At 44.5% G+C, this 13315-nt stretch overlaps 1 protein-coding gene across 1 annotated transcript in view; it reads left to right on the top strand.

The window, feature by feature from the left end:
• The window catches only part of ncbp3 (nuclear cap binding subunit 3), a 36279-nt gene that overhangs the window by 14791 nt on the left and 8173 nt on the right, over positions 1 to 13315 (top strand). Inside the window, exons 6-10 of the mRNA XM_048612328.1 lie at positions 418 to 546; positions 8364 to 8491; positions 9208 to 9316; positions 9561 to 9660; positions 12976 to 13082. Coding sequence (XP_048468285.1) covers positions 418 to 546; positions 8364 to 8491; positions 9208 to 9316; positions 9561 to 9660; positions 12976 to 13082 — 573 coding nt within the window. The remainder of the gene's footprint in view (positions 1 to 417; positions 547 to 8363; positions 8492 to 9207; positions 9317 to 9560; positions 9661 to 12975; positions 13083 to 13315) is intronic.

Here is a 13315-nt window from a genome sequence, read left to right as displayed (position 1 = left end):
CGCTGAGGGAGCGCCGCGCTGTCGGAGGGTCAGCGCTGAGGGAGCGCTGTGCTTTCGTTGATGTGTGTTTGATGAGATGATAAGCTAAGGGCTCTGTCCACCCTTACATGGTCGCAGAAGATCCCATGGTCACTATTTTGAAGAAGAGCAGGTTGGTCCTCCCAGTATCCCAGGTCCATCAACATTGCTGTTTGTGTGTATTTGTCTACTACATTTCCTATGTCATAATGCCACATTGCTCTGCACTTCTGAAATACTTTATTAGTACATTGGCGTGTCCTAATTAATGCCAGTCGAGAGATGATGATTGAGCTGTTGTATTGGGAGATGGAGCCCCAGTGTACAAGTAGACCGAAGTGGCTCCTTATGCTATTTTGGTCTCATTTCTGAAAGTATCGTTGCTTGAATGTTTCCTAGGTAACGTAGTATGGCTGGATGACGTCACAGCTGCACGCGCCATGATAAATCTGAGTGTTGGTTTAGATGCAAATACCAGTGCCCAGTCTCAGGCTGCAGTCAGAGGCAAACTCAACTCTATAAAGCAAGGTAATGCCTGCCAATTAATTCATGAATGAATTTACTCTACCTACAGGTGGATGAATCCGATTGGTAAGAGTGACCTGGATGATGGCTTTCATGGGATGATTTTGGAACAGTTTCTTAGTTTTAAATCTGTGATTGATTGACAAAAATTTATCTAAGGTAGGCCACAAATCGGCCCTGATCGCATTGAATGGTGCAAAAGGTTGAGGGATTGAATGGCCTACTCCTGTTCCTGTGTTCCTAGAACAGCATGTACTATAGTCAACCAGAGCAAGGACTGGACCCAGTAATGTGCAACGGGACAAGGTACATTAATGACCCCGTGATTTAAAAGCACCACCCCCCCCGACCCCGGCAGTAATGATCATAATGTGATTGAATTTCAAATTTAGTTTCAGAGGCAGAAGGGTGGATCAAACACTAGTGGTTTAAACTTAAATAAGGGCAGTTATGAGGACATGAAAACACCTGGCTAAAGTGCACTGCAAGGTCTGGTTATAGAACAGGCCATTAGAAATGAAGGTATCTTAGAACACTCCAGAAAAGTACATTACAGTGAGAAAAAGATTCTAAGGGAAGGACTTGCCCATCTGTGTCTAAGTCAGGAAGTTAATTATAACATCAAACTGAAAGCAAACACACAAATCCACTAAGATGAGTGACTGGTCATCTGTTTGGACAGAATATGTAAGAACCACAATGAAAGACTGAAATATTGATAAGGAGGGGAGTAAGAGTATGAGAGAAAGCTAGTTAGAAATATAAAAACAGATAGTGGGAGTTTCTACAAGCATTTAAAAGGGAAAAATGTGTAAAGTGAGCATTGGTCTGTACAGAATGAGTCTGGGGAATTAAGGATGAAAAATAAGGAAATGGCAGATGAACTGAACAGGGATTTTGCACCTATTTTAACTGCAGACGATAGAAATAATATCCCAGAAATCATTACGAACCCAGAGGTGAAAGGCAGTATAGTAACAGGAGGAGGCCATTTAGCACTTGGAGCCTGCTCTGCCATTTAATACAATCATGTCTGATCAAACAGTTCAGTACTTTTTACTCTCACTGTTCTCAACGCTTTACACCATTGATATTCAAGCATTCATCACACTTTACCCACTCTCAAAGATGGAGCATTCACAGCTTGCTCAGATTGAGAGTTGCAAAGGTACACAACCCTCTGAGCAAAATAAAAATCTTCTCACTTTGACCTTAAACTATATCTCTCTTAGGTTTTAGAGTAGATTTGTAGCTCGGGTTGTGGATATTGTGGTTGGTTGGCTCACCGCCATTACCCTGCTGGGTAACATTTAATGACTAGAGTAAGACTGGGGCCGGTCAAGGACAGTAGTGGGAAGTTGTGCGTGGAGTCCGAAGAGATAGGAGAGGTGCTAAATGAATATTTTTCGTCAGTATTCACGCAGGAAAAAGACAATGTAGTCGAGGAGAATACTGAGATACAGTCTATTAGACTAGACGGGATTGAGGTTCATAAGGAGGAGGTGTTAGCAATTCTGGAAGGTGTGAAAATAGATAAGTCCCCTGGGCCAGATGGGATTTATCCTAGGATTCTCTGGGAAGCTAGAGAGGAGATTGCAGAGCCTTTGGCTTTGATCTTTATGTCGTCATTGTCTACAGGAATAGTGCCAGAAGACTGGAGACTTGCAAATGTTGTCCCCTTGTTCAAGAAGGGGAGTAGAGACAACCCTGGTAATTATAGACCAGTGAGCCTTACTTCGGTTGTGGGTAAAGTGTTGGAAAGGATTATAAGAGATAGGATTTATAATCATCTAGAAAGGAATAATTTGATTAGGGATAGTCAACACGGTTTTGTGAAGGGTAGGTCGTGCCTCACAAACCTTATTGAGTTCTTCGAGAAGGTGACCAAACAGGTGGATGAGGGTAAAGCGGTTGATGTGGTGTATTTGGATTTCAGTAAAGCGTTTGATAAGGTTCCCCATGGTAGGCTATTGCAGAAAATACGGAGGCATGGGATTGAGGGTGATTTAGCGGTTTGGATCAGAAATTGGCTAGCTGTAAGAAGACAGAGGGTGGTGGTTGATGGGAAATGTTCATCCTGGAGTTCAGTTACTAGTGGTGTACCTCAAGGATCTGTTTTGGGGCCACTGCTGTTTGTCATTTTTATAAATGACCTGGATGAGGGCGTAGAAGGATGGGTTAGTAAATTTGCGGATGACACCAAAGTTGGTGGAGTTGTGGATAGTGCGGAAGGATGTTGTAGGTTACAGAGGGACATAGATAAGCTGCAGAGCTGGGCTGAGAGGTGGCAAATGGAGTTTAATGCGGAAAAGTGTGAGGTGATTCACTTTGGAAGGAGTAACAGGAATACAGAGTACTGGGCTAATGGTAAGATTCTTGGTAGTGTGGATGAGCAGAAAGATCTCGGTGTCCATGTGCATAGATCACTGAAAGTTGCCACCCAGGTTGATAGCGTTGTTAAAAAGGCGTACAGTATGTTAGGTTTTATTGGTAGAGGGATTGAGTTTCGTAGCCATGAGGTCATGTTGCAGCTGTACAAAACTCTGGTGCGGCCGCACTTGGAGTATTGCGTACAGTTCTGGTCACCGCATTATAGGAAGGATGTGGAAGCATTGGAAAGGGTGCAGAGGAGATTTACCAGGATGTTACCTGGTATGGAGGGAAGGTCTTATGAGGAAAGGCTGAGGGTTTTGAGGCTGTTTTCGTTCGAGAGAAGAAGGTTAAGAGGTGACTTGATAGAGACATACAAGATCGTCAGAGGATTAGATAGGGTGGACAGTGGGAGCCTTTTTCCTTGGATGGTGATGGCTAGCATGAGGGGGCATAGCTTTAAATTGAGGGGGGATAGATATAGGACAGATGTCAGAGGTAGGTTCTTTACTCAGAGAGTAGTAAGGGCGTGGAATGCCCTGCCTGCAAAAATAGTAGACTCGCCCACTTTAAGGGCATTTAAATGGTCATTGGATAAACATATGGATGATAATGGAATAGTTTAGGTTAGATGGGCTTCAGATTGGTTTCACAGGTCGGCGCAACATCGAGGGCCGAAGGGCCTGTACTGCGCTGTAATGTTCCATGTTCTATGTTCTATCATCAGTGCAGCCTCCAATGAAGTGCTGTTGTGTTTTCCCTCCTGGTTTTTAAACTCTGGGGTCCATTGAGCTGGATCGCCTCACTCCTGGTTTTCCTTCGTAGCGGAGTGTATATGGGGTTGAGTTCTATGTGTTTGTTGATGGCTTTCTTCATGGAGTACCAGGCTTCTAGGAACTCCCGTGCCTGTCTCTGCTTTGCTTGTCCCAGGATCTTGGTGTTCGATTGGGACAACACCAAGATCCTGGGACAAGCTAAGCAGAGACAGGCACGGGAATTCCTAGAAGCCTGGTACTCCACAAAGAAAGCCATTAATAAACACAGAACTCAACCCCATGTACATTCCGCTACGAAGGAAAACCGGAAGTGAGGTAATCCAGCTCAATGGACCCCAGAGTTTAAAAACCAGGCCGGAAAACATACCGACGCTTCATCGGAGGCTGCACTGATGATGTTACCCAGCAGGGTAATGAAACCTCTGCGAAACAACAAACCAGCTCGGTGAGCCAACCAACCACTGTATCGTTCTTCTTTTTAAATGGTGCCACCGGTTCTAGACTCCACAACCAGGGGAAACGTGTTACCTGCACCTGCCCTGTCTAGGCCTTAAGTATATTGTAGATTATTCAAACTGAAATCTGACCAGTCCTTTGGCCCTGACGATATCATCCTCTGGTGTAAATGGCTGCTGAGACTACAGATATGTTGGTTTAAATTTTGTGAACTTCCTGAGACTCTGGAAAGGTCCCATTAGATTGGAAAAAGTGAATGTGACTTCTCTGTTCAAGAAAGAAGGAAGGTGGAAAGCAGAAAGCTGCAGGTCAGTTAGCGTCTGTTGGAGGGAAAATGCTCAAATCCATTATTAACGAGATAATAATAGGGCACTTAGAAACAAAGAAAATAGGAGCAAGAGTAGGCCATTCAGCCCTTGGAGCCTGCTCCACCATTCAGTATGATCATGACTGATCATCCGACTCGATAGCGTGTTCCTGCTTTTCCCTCACGTTCTTTGATTTCTTTAGCTCCAAGTGCTTTATCCAACTCCTCCTCAGAATGATACAATGTTTTGGTCTCGTCAGTTTTCTGTGATAGTGAATTCCGCAGCCTGGGAAACCTTTGCTGCACTCCCTCTCTAGCAAGGATATCCTTCCTCAGATGAGGAAACCAAAACTGCACACACTATTCCAGGTTTGGCCTCACTAAGGCCCTGTATAATCTCAGCACGACGTCCCTGATACTGTACTCAGATCCACTCTTTATGAAGGCCAGCATACCATTTACCTTCTTCATTGCCTCCTGCACCTGCAGCTTATCTTCAAGTGACTGGTGTCTCTGATGTACTTTTTAAATAGAGGGGTTACATTCGCTTTCCTCCTATCTGTAGGAATTGCACAAGGGTCTGGAGAATCTGGAAGTTGATCACCAATGCATCAACTATTTCTAGGGCCACTACCTTAGCTACTGTGGGATGTAGATTATCAGGGCCTGCGATTTATCTGCCTTCAATCCCATCAATGTCCCTAGCACCATTCCCAGACTAATATCAATTTCCTTCAGTTCCTCCCTCCCTCTAAATCCTGTGTTCCCCAACATTTCATATATGTCCTTCTTTGTGAAGACAGAACGAAAGTATGTATTTAGTTGGTCAGCCATTTCTTTGTTTCCCATTATAAATTCCCCCGTTTCTGACTGTAAGGGACCTACATTTGTCTTCACCAATCTCTTTGTCTTCACATACCTATAGAAACTTTTACAGTCAGTTTTTTTACGTTCCCCACAAGCTTACTCTTGTATTCTATTTTCTCTTTCACATTTGATCCCCTTGTTCTCTTTTGTTGAATTCTGTTCTCAATCCTCGGGTCTGTTGTTTGTATGCCTCTTCCTCGGATCTAATACTGTCTCCAATTTCCCTTGGAAGCCATGGTTTGGTCACCTTCCCCATTTTACTTTTGCACCCAATAGGAGTGAACAAATGTTGAGGTCACTAATGTGTTCTTTCAATGTTTGCTGTTGCCTTTCCATCATCATCCCTTTAAGTAACATTCTCCTATCTATGACAAATGTGAATTTGTCCATTTTGTCAGGAAGAATAGAAAAGTTATTTAACTGGAGAGAGAGATAGTAGAACTCTATGGGATCTGGGTGTCCTGTTGGATTAATCACAAAAGGTTAGTCTGCAGAAACAGCAAGTGATTAGGAAGGCAAATGAAATGTTATTGTTTATTGCAAGGAGAATGGAATATAAAAGGCTGTTTTGTTGCATTTGTACAGGGTATTAACACAATCACTTCTGGATACTGTGCACAGTTTTGGTCTCCTTATTTAAGAAAAATGTACATACATTAGAGGTAGTTATGCAGGGACCTGAGAACAGGCTAGCGCAGTAAGAATTTCCCTGTGGCCCAGAGCACACTCACTGTTAGACCGTATTTTGGTGCCTTGAATCTGGATTGTTTGCTGTAAGCATTCTGATGTATGTCATAGCTGGTCATGCAATGTATTGTATTTATAACATGGTAATAGGCAATCAGCTCAGTGCCAGAGTATCCTCGTGGACTTTTCTTACTGGCTACAATGTCAAATCCCTACAAACATTTTAAAGTCACTTACTGTTGTTTAGAATAAAGAACCCCAGCTCCTTCAGTTTTTTCGGTAATATGATCTTTCCATCCAGAAATATACCTCCTTGTTCATTTAGAATAGAAAGCATTAGTGGGCTATGGGAAAAGGGCAGTGAGATCAAGCTAATTGGAAATGTCTTTCACAGGCACAGTGGGCTGAATGGCCTCCTCTCGTGCTGTAAGAATCTGTGTCTCTGAATAAACTTTGTGCTAAGTTGTCTTTTCTAAAAAGTAACTGTTGGCAGCATAACATACTGGAAGGCACCACAGCCCAATCCGTTTCTGAACCCTCTTCTCCCTTTCCAGCTGGGCTTGGGCAAGGAATCAAAATGGCCAAACCGTGGTCAATTATTTGTCACCCCCCACCTCATCTCAAGGACTGTTCCTGGGGATGCTGAAGTCAGTTGCCTAACCTGCAACACAGCCTCAGCTGTAATAAACAAACTCGGCAAACAGCAGGAAGTAGAACACTGAACATTTTGATCAGTGTGGCTCAGTTATAGCCAGATACTGTGTGCCCCACACAGAGCACCTTTCATCTTTACGTTGAGACCAGCTTTCAGTGGCTCCATGGGTATGTTTAATGCTCCAGACTGGTATGATATGTAAGTCAGTGCTTTTGTTATGTGATGCACTTCTGATGTTACACTCTTAGGTCCTTGTCTTCCTTCAGTGATGACATCATCCAATGCCACACAGCTTGAATTTATTCCATTGTAAGTTGAATTTCCTTGTTTTAATCCACTTGGCTTGTTGTCGATCAATAGAGCAAATCAGGTTTAATTTGCCAGGTGCCCAAACCTCAGTTAGATCTAACTCGGTCTGTACCTACTGTGTGAGGGAAGCCGTGTCTCATACACTTGATTGAGTTTTTTGATGAGGGCAGAACGGTAGACGTTGTTTACTTGGACTTTAGTAAAGCCTATGACAAGGTACACATGGTAGACTAATTAGACGAATAATTGGCTTTATGGCAGGAGACAGAGGATTGTGGTGATGGAGGGTTGTTCCTTGGACTGGAGGCCTTTGACCAGCAGTGTGCCACAGGGATTCGTGCTGGGTCTGTTCTTGTTTGTCATTTATACAAACGATTTGGATGAGCATATAGGAGGCACGGTTAGTAAGTTTGTGGATGACCCTAAAATTGGTAGTATTGTGGACAGTGAAGAAGGTTGTCTAAGATTGCAAAAAGACCTTGACCAATTGGGTCAGTGGGCTGAGGAGTGGCAGATGGAGTTTGATTTTGATAAACGCGAGGTATTGCATTCTGCTAACAAACAAAGGCAGGATTTATACAATTAATGGAAGGGCCTTGGGTAGTGTTGTAGAACAGAGAGACCTAGGGGTTCAGGTACATAATTCTTTGAAATTTGCATTACAGGTAGACAGGTTGGTAAAGAAGACATTTAGCACGCTTGCCTTCATTCCTCAGTCCTTTGAGTATAGGAGTTGGGACGTCATGTTGAGGTTGTACAGGACATTGGTGAGGCCTCTTCTGGAGTACAGTGTACAGTTATAGTTACCCTGCTATAGGAAGGGTATTATTAAACTGGAGAGAGTTCAGAAAAGATTTACCAGGATGTTACCAGGAATGGAGGATTTGAGATATAAAAAATATACGGGAAAGACTGGGACTTTTTCACTGGGGTGTAGGAGGTTGAGGGACGAGATTAGTGATAATTTTAAAAATTATAAAATCATGAGGGGTACAGACAGGACGAATGGCAGATGTCTTTTCCCTAGGATGGGGGTGTTCAAAACTAAGGAACATATTTTCAAGGTGAGAGGAGAAAGATTTAAAAACGACACGAGGGGCAACTTTTTTTACACAGTGGTTCGTGTGTCGAATGAACTGCAGATGACGTGGAGGATTTGGACACAGTTACAGCATTTAAAAGACATGAATAGGAAAGGTTTGATGGGATATGGGCCAAGCGCAGGCAGGTGGGACTAGTTTAGTTTGGGAACATGTTCGGTGTAGACTGGTTGGACTGAAGGGCTTGTTTCCATGCTGTATGACTCTATAACGCCACTGTCATATTGCTGTCGATCAATTCTTTGCAGGGTTCATGTTTCTCTGCTGAATAATTTCTCCCTGTTTTGATGCAGATAGCGCTAGTGAGCAGGAGACGGCTGAGAGGGCTGACAATGAAGAGGAGGAAGAAGAGGGCGAGTTGGAGAAGGAGCCTAGAGACTCTGAGGAGGTGGAATGCAAGGCCACCACGACAGACAGTGAGGTATGTCACCAATTGTTGCATTTATTCAGGTCAGAAATAGTTTATTTTTGGCACAAAGGGAACCAAAGAATTTGGTTAGAGCAGGAAAGAGGAGTGAAGCTTGAGGCAGAGCAGACTGGAGGGGCTGAGTGGTCTTCTTTAGGTCCTATTTCTCTTCTTCATACAATTTCTTTCACTCCCCAAAGTACACTCTGTGTCCCATTATTCTCCAGAGTTTGTCAAATACACTTCCAGGCAACAAATCGGCCTTTTGCTTTTTCTAACAGTCCCCCTCCAGTCTAAACCATCTCAGCATTGATGGCCATTTCCCTGCATCCTTTGTGCAGTCCAGCTCCTGTACTGGCATTTGTGAAGCTGATATTCCCTCCCTAAGGGCATTGTGGGTCAACCCACAGCACATGGACTGCAGCGGTTCAAGAAGGCAGTTCATCCCCACCTTCTCAAGGGAGGCAATTAGGGACGGGCAATAAATGCTGGGCCCAGCCAGCGATGCCCATGTCCCACGAGTGAATGAAAATACATCGCCCAGATCTCTGGTTGTCATTGACAACAGCCAGAAGCTGGTGTGCTGAATGGTACCGTGTGTTTCTTGTTTCAAGCGCAGGGCCAACTGAGCTTGAGGCTTTTGGGTCATTTTATTTTGACACATGGCCGGTGCAAGCTCTGAGCAACAATAACTGAACCATTTAAGTTATTTCTCTTGTTTTCATGGCTAGTTGGACACACTGTCACAGGCTGAACAAGCTTCGATCCTTCGAAATGATTTGCGGCAGGCAATAAGGGCCCCCCAGGGAAACAAACTGCAACTCCGATTTGCCACAAAAGGTGAGTGGGGTCCGGATCACTTCCTCTGTCTCTCTCACTCTGCTCTCCCGTTGTCCCCATAATCGATGATTCATTCCCCCATGACTAACCCAAGAGGCATGATGTGTCAGGATTGAACCTGGTACCTTTGTGTCTGTGGCTTTGTGGGTACTTGGGACGAGGTTGGGCTTTCCAGTATTCTGGAAGTTGTCGAGTTGTTGGAACTTTTTCCTGGGCTGTTAGTGACAGCTGCACTGATTTGCAGATGATCGGAAGGAATTGGGAGCAGCGAGACGGAGTCAGTATTACATGAAATATGGGAATCCAAATTACGGTGGGATGAAGGGGATCCTATCGAATTCCTGGTGAGTAAGGAGGTGGCCTGGTGGGGAACGGTCACTGCTGCTGGGTGGTTGGGTGGAGAGTACAGGCTCCCACAAAGAATAATACAGCATAGGAACAGGCAATTCTGCCCACCAAAATTGTGCTGACACGTACCTTTCTAAACTAAAACCCTTTTGCCTCTATGCGATCTATATCCCTCTATTCCCTACCTAATCATGTATCTGTCAAGATGCCTCTTACATATTGCTATTGTATCTGCCTCCACCATCTCCTCTGGCAGCGCATTCCAGGCACTTACCACCCGCTGTGTAAAACAAAAAAATTTACCTCCCACACCTCTGTTAAACTTTCACCCTATATTCCCCAGTAATTGACATTTCTACCCTGGGATAAAGACTCTGACTATCCATTCTATCCATGCCCCGCATAAGTTTGTAAACTTATATCAGGTCACCCCTCATCCTTCATTGTTCAGTGAAAACAAACCACATTTGTCCAACCTCTCCTCGTAGCTAATACCCTCCAAACCAGGCAACATGCTGTTAAACAGTTTCTGTACCCTCTGCAAAGCCTCCGCATCCTGGCAGCTAAAGCTGTACACGATATTCCACATGTGGCCTAACTAAAGTTTGCAACAGGACTTTGCCAATTTTTATACTCTGTGCCCTGAACAATGAAGGCAAGCTTGTCATATGCCTTCTTGATCACCTTAGCCTCTTGTGTTGCCACTTTCAGGGAACCATGGACCTATATGCTTAGATCCCTCTGTATGTTGATGTTACCAAGGGTTCCGCCATTTACTGTATATTTCCCTCCTGCATTACATCTTCCAAAATGCATCACCCCACATTTGTCTGGATTAAACTCCATCTGCCATTTCTCCAGCCTGTCAATATCTTGCTCTCTGTATCCTTTGGTAATCCTCCTCACTATCTGCAGCTCCCGCAATCTTTGTGTAGTCTGCAAATTTACTACTCAGGCCACCTACATTCTGCTCTAAATCCCTGCAGAATACCACCGGTCACAGATTTCCAGTCAGAAAAACACCCTTTCACCGCTATTCTCTGTCTTCTCTGGCTGAGTCAGAAATCACACGACACCAGTTTATAGTCTGACAGGTTTATTTAAAATCACAAGCTTTCGAAGCGCTGCTCCTTCACCAGGAAACTTCACCTGATGGAGGAGCAGCGCTCTGAAAGCTTGTGATTTCAAATAAACCTGTCGGACTATGACCCGGTGTCGTGTGACTTCTGACTTTATCCACCCTAGTCCAACACTGGCACCTCCACATCATATCTATGACTACTCCAGTTCTGTATCCATCTTACCAGCTCACTGCAGATCCCATGTGACTTCACTTCTGTATAAGCCTGCTATCGGGGACCTTGCCAAAGGCCTTACAGACAACATTCACCGCTCTGCCCTCATCAATCATCTATGTCACTTCCTCAAAAATCTCGATCGTGTTTGAGAGTCACTTCCCAGCACTAAAACCATGTTGCCTATAGCTAGTAAGTCCATATTTTTCCAAACATGAGTAAATCCTGTCCCTAAGAATCTTCTCCAATAATTTCCCTACCACTGACACAAGACTCCTCATCCTGGATTATCCCTGTTGCCCTTCTTGAGCAAAGGAACAATGTTGGCTATTTTCCAGTCACAAGGATTTCACGCAAGACCGAGCCTCACCTGCCTCCCTCAGCATTCTGGGATCGATCCCATCAGGTCCTGGGGACTTGTCTATCTTAACACTTATCAAAATACCCAAAAATTCCTCCTTTTGTATATTGACTTGACCTAGAATATTAACATACCCCTCCCGAGTCTCGCCATCCACCATGTCTTTCCCCTTTGTGAATACCAGTCCAAAGTATTCGTTAAGGACGTTGCCCATTTCCTCCGGATCCATGCATAAATCCCTCTGTCCTGGAGTGGACCTACCCTTTCCCTAGCTACCCTCTTGCTCCATATATATGTATAAAACACTGTGGGATTTTCCATAATCTTGTTTGCCAAATTCATTTCAGGGCCCCTTTTAGCCCTTATAATTCCCAATTTGAGTTCTTCCCTGCTGTCTTTGTATTCTTTAAGGGCTTTGTCTGTCTAAAGTTTCCTAAACCTTGTGAGTGTCTCCTCTTTCTTTCTGACTAAACTCTCAATTTCTCTTGTCATCCAAGGTTCCTGAATCTTGCCATCCTTATCCTACATTTTCACAGGAACATGATGGTCCTGAATCCAAACAACTGGCCTTTCTAAGATTCCCCACAGGCCAGATGTGGATATACGCTCAAACAGCTGCCTCCAATCTACATTCCACAGTTTCTGCCTGATGTTGTGGTAGTTAACCTCCCTACAATACTTTCACCTAAGAACTACGCTTATCCTTAATCATAAGTAACTTAAAACTTAGAGAATTATGGTCACTGCTCCTGAAATGCTCCCCCACTGAAACTTTGATTACCTGGCCAGGCTGTTTCCCAAATACCAGGGTCTAGTATGGCCCCTTCCCCAGTTGCACTACTTAAATATTGTTTCAAAATACCCTCTTGCACAGACCTAACAAATTCCCCCCACCCAAACCCCTGGCACTAAGTGAGTCCCAGTGAATACAAGTTAAAAATCACTCACCACAACAATCCTGTTGTTCTTACATTTTTCCAAAATCTATCCACATATCTGTTCCTGTATCTCCCACTGGCTATTGGGAGGCCGGTAGTACAATCTCATTGAAGTAATTGTACCTTCCTGTTCCTGAGCTCTACCTATAATGAGCGCAAGATGTGCCCCCTCAGTATAGCTGTGATATTCTCCCTTATCAGTTACACAACCCCCTCCCATCTCTTTTACACCCCTATCTCACCTGAAACATCTAAATCCAGAAACATTAAGCTGCCAGTCTTGTCCTTGTCTCAACCAAGTCGCTGTAACAGCTACAACATCATAGTTATAATTCCAAGCTCTAAGTTCATCTCCCCTACCTGTCATATTCCTCCCATTATAACGTATACAGTTCAGACCACCAATCCCACTGGGTTCACTAGGCCTTGAGCCTGTGCTTGTCTGTCTTATCTTGGTTATTCATTGTGCTTTTGATGGCTCCGAGCATCTTGCTAGGCCATTTCAAAGAGCAGGTTTGGCACCACCTAAGGCTGGGCAGTGCCTCTGACTGTGCAGGGCTGTGAAATTGCAGGGTGCTGCTCCCCAGGGAGAGCTGTGCAACTCCATGATTATCTCCTGTACTCCCTGTGGTTCTGTGCCCCCTCTTCTCTCGGTGGTAGTTGAATGAGGACCTGGTTTGTTTCTGATTTAACGTTTGTTACGTTACCTGCCTCCAGGAAGCGACGGTATCATGCCCGGCGGATTCAGAGAGACATTTTGAAGAGGAAATCCTTCCTGCCTGATGATGTGGGACTGACAACACGTTATAAACACCATCACTCTGGTCAGTCAACTTTCGAGAGGGCACAGATAGAGCCCTGTGGCCAGGATGGGTGAGGGTGTCTGTGGGGAGACAGTCTTTCACCTTTATTACAACTGGATGGCCCTCATGATCAGGGGAAGGGAAGCAGAAGACAGTGTAGAGAGGAGTGAATACAAACAACTGGAAATGATAGTGCAAGGCAGTTGGAGATGGTGGGGTGGGGGATGCTGGTGGTGGTGGGGGGGGGGGGGGGG

This window comes from Rhincodon typus, chromosome 26 (assembly GCF_021869965.1).
Source record: "Rhincodon typus isolate 14 chromosome 26, sRhiTyp1.1, whole genome shotgun sequence".
Taxonomy (NCBI): Eukaryota; Metazoa; Chordata; class Chondrichthyes; order Orectolobiformes; family Rhincodontidae; genus Rhincodon; species Rhincodon typus.
This window is presented reverse-complemented; position numbering and strand designations above follow the sequence as displayed.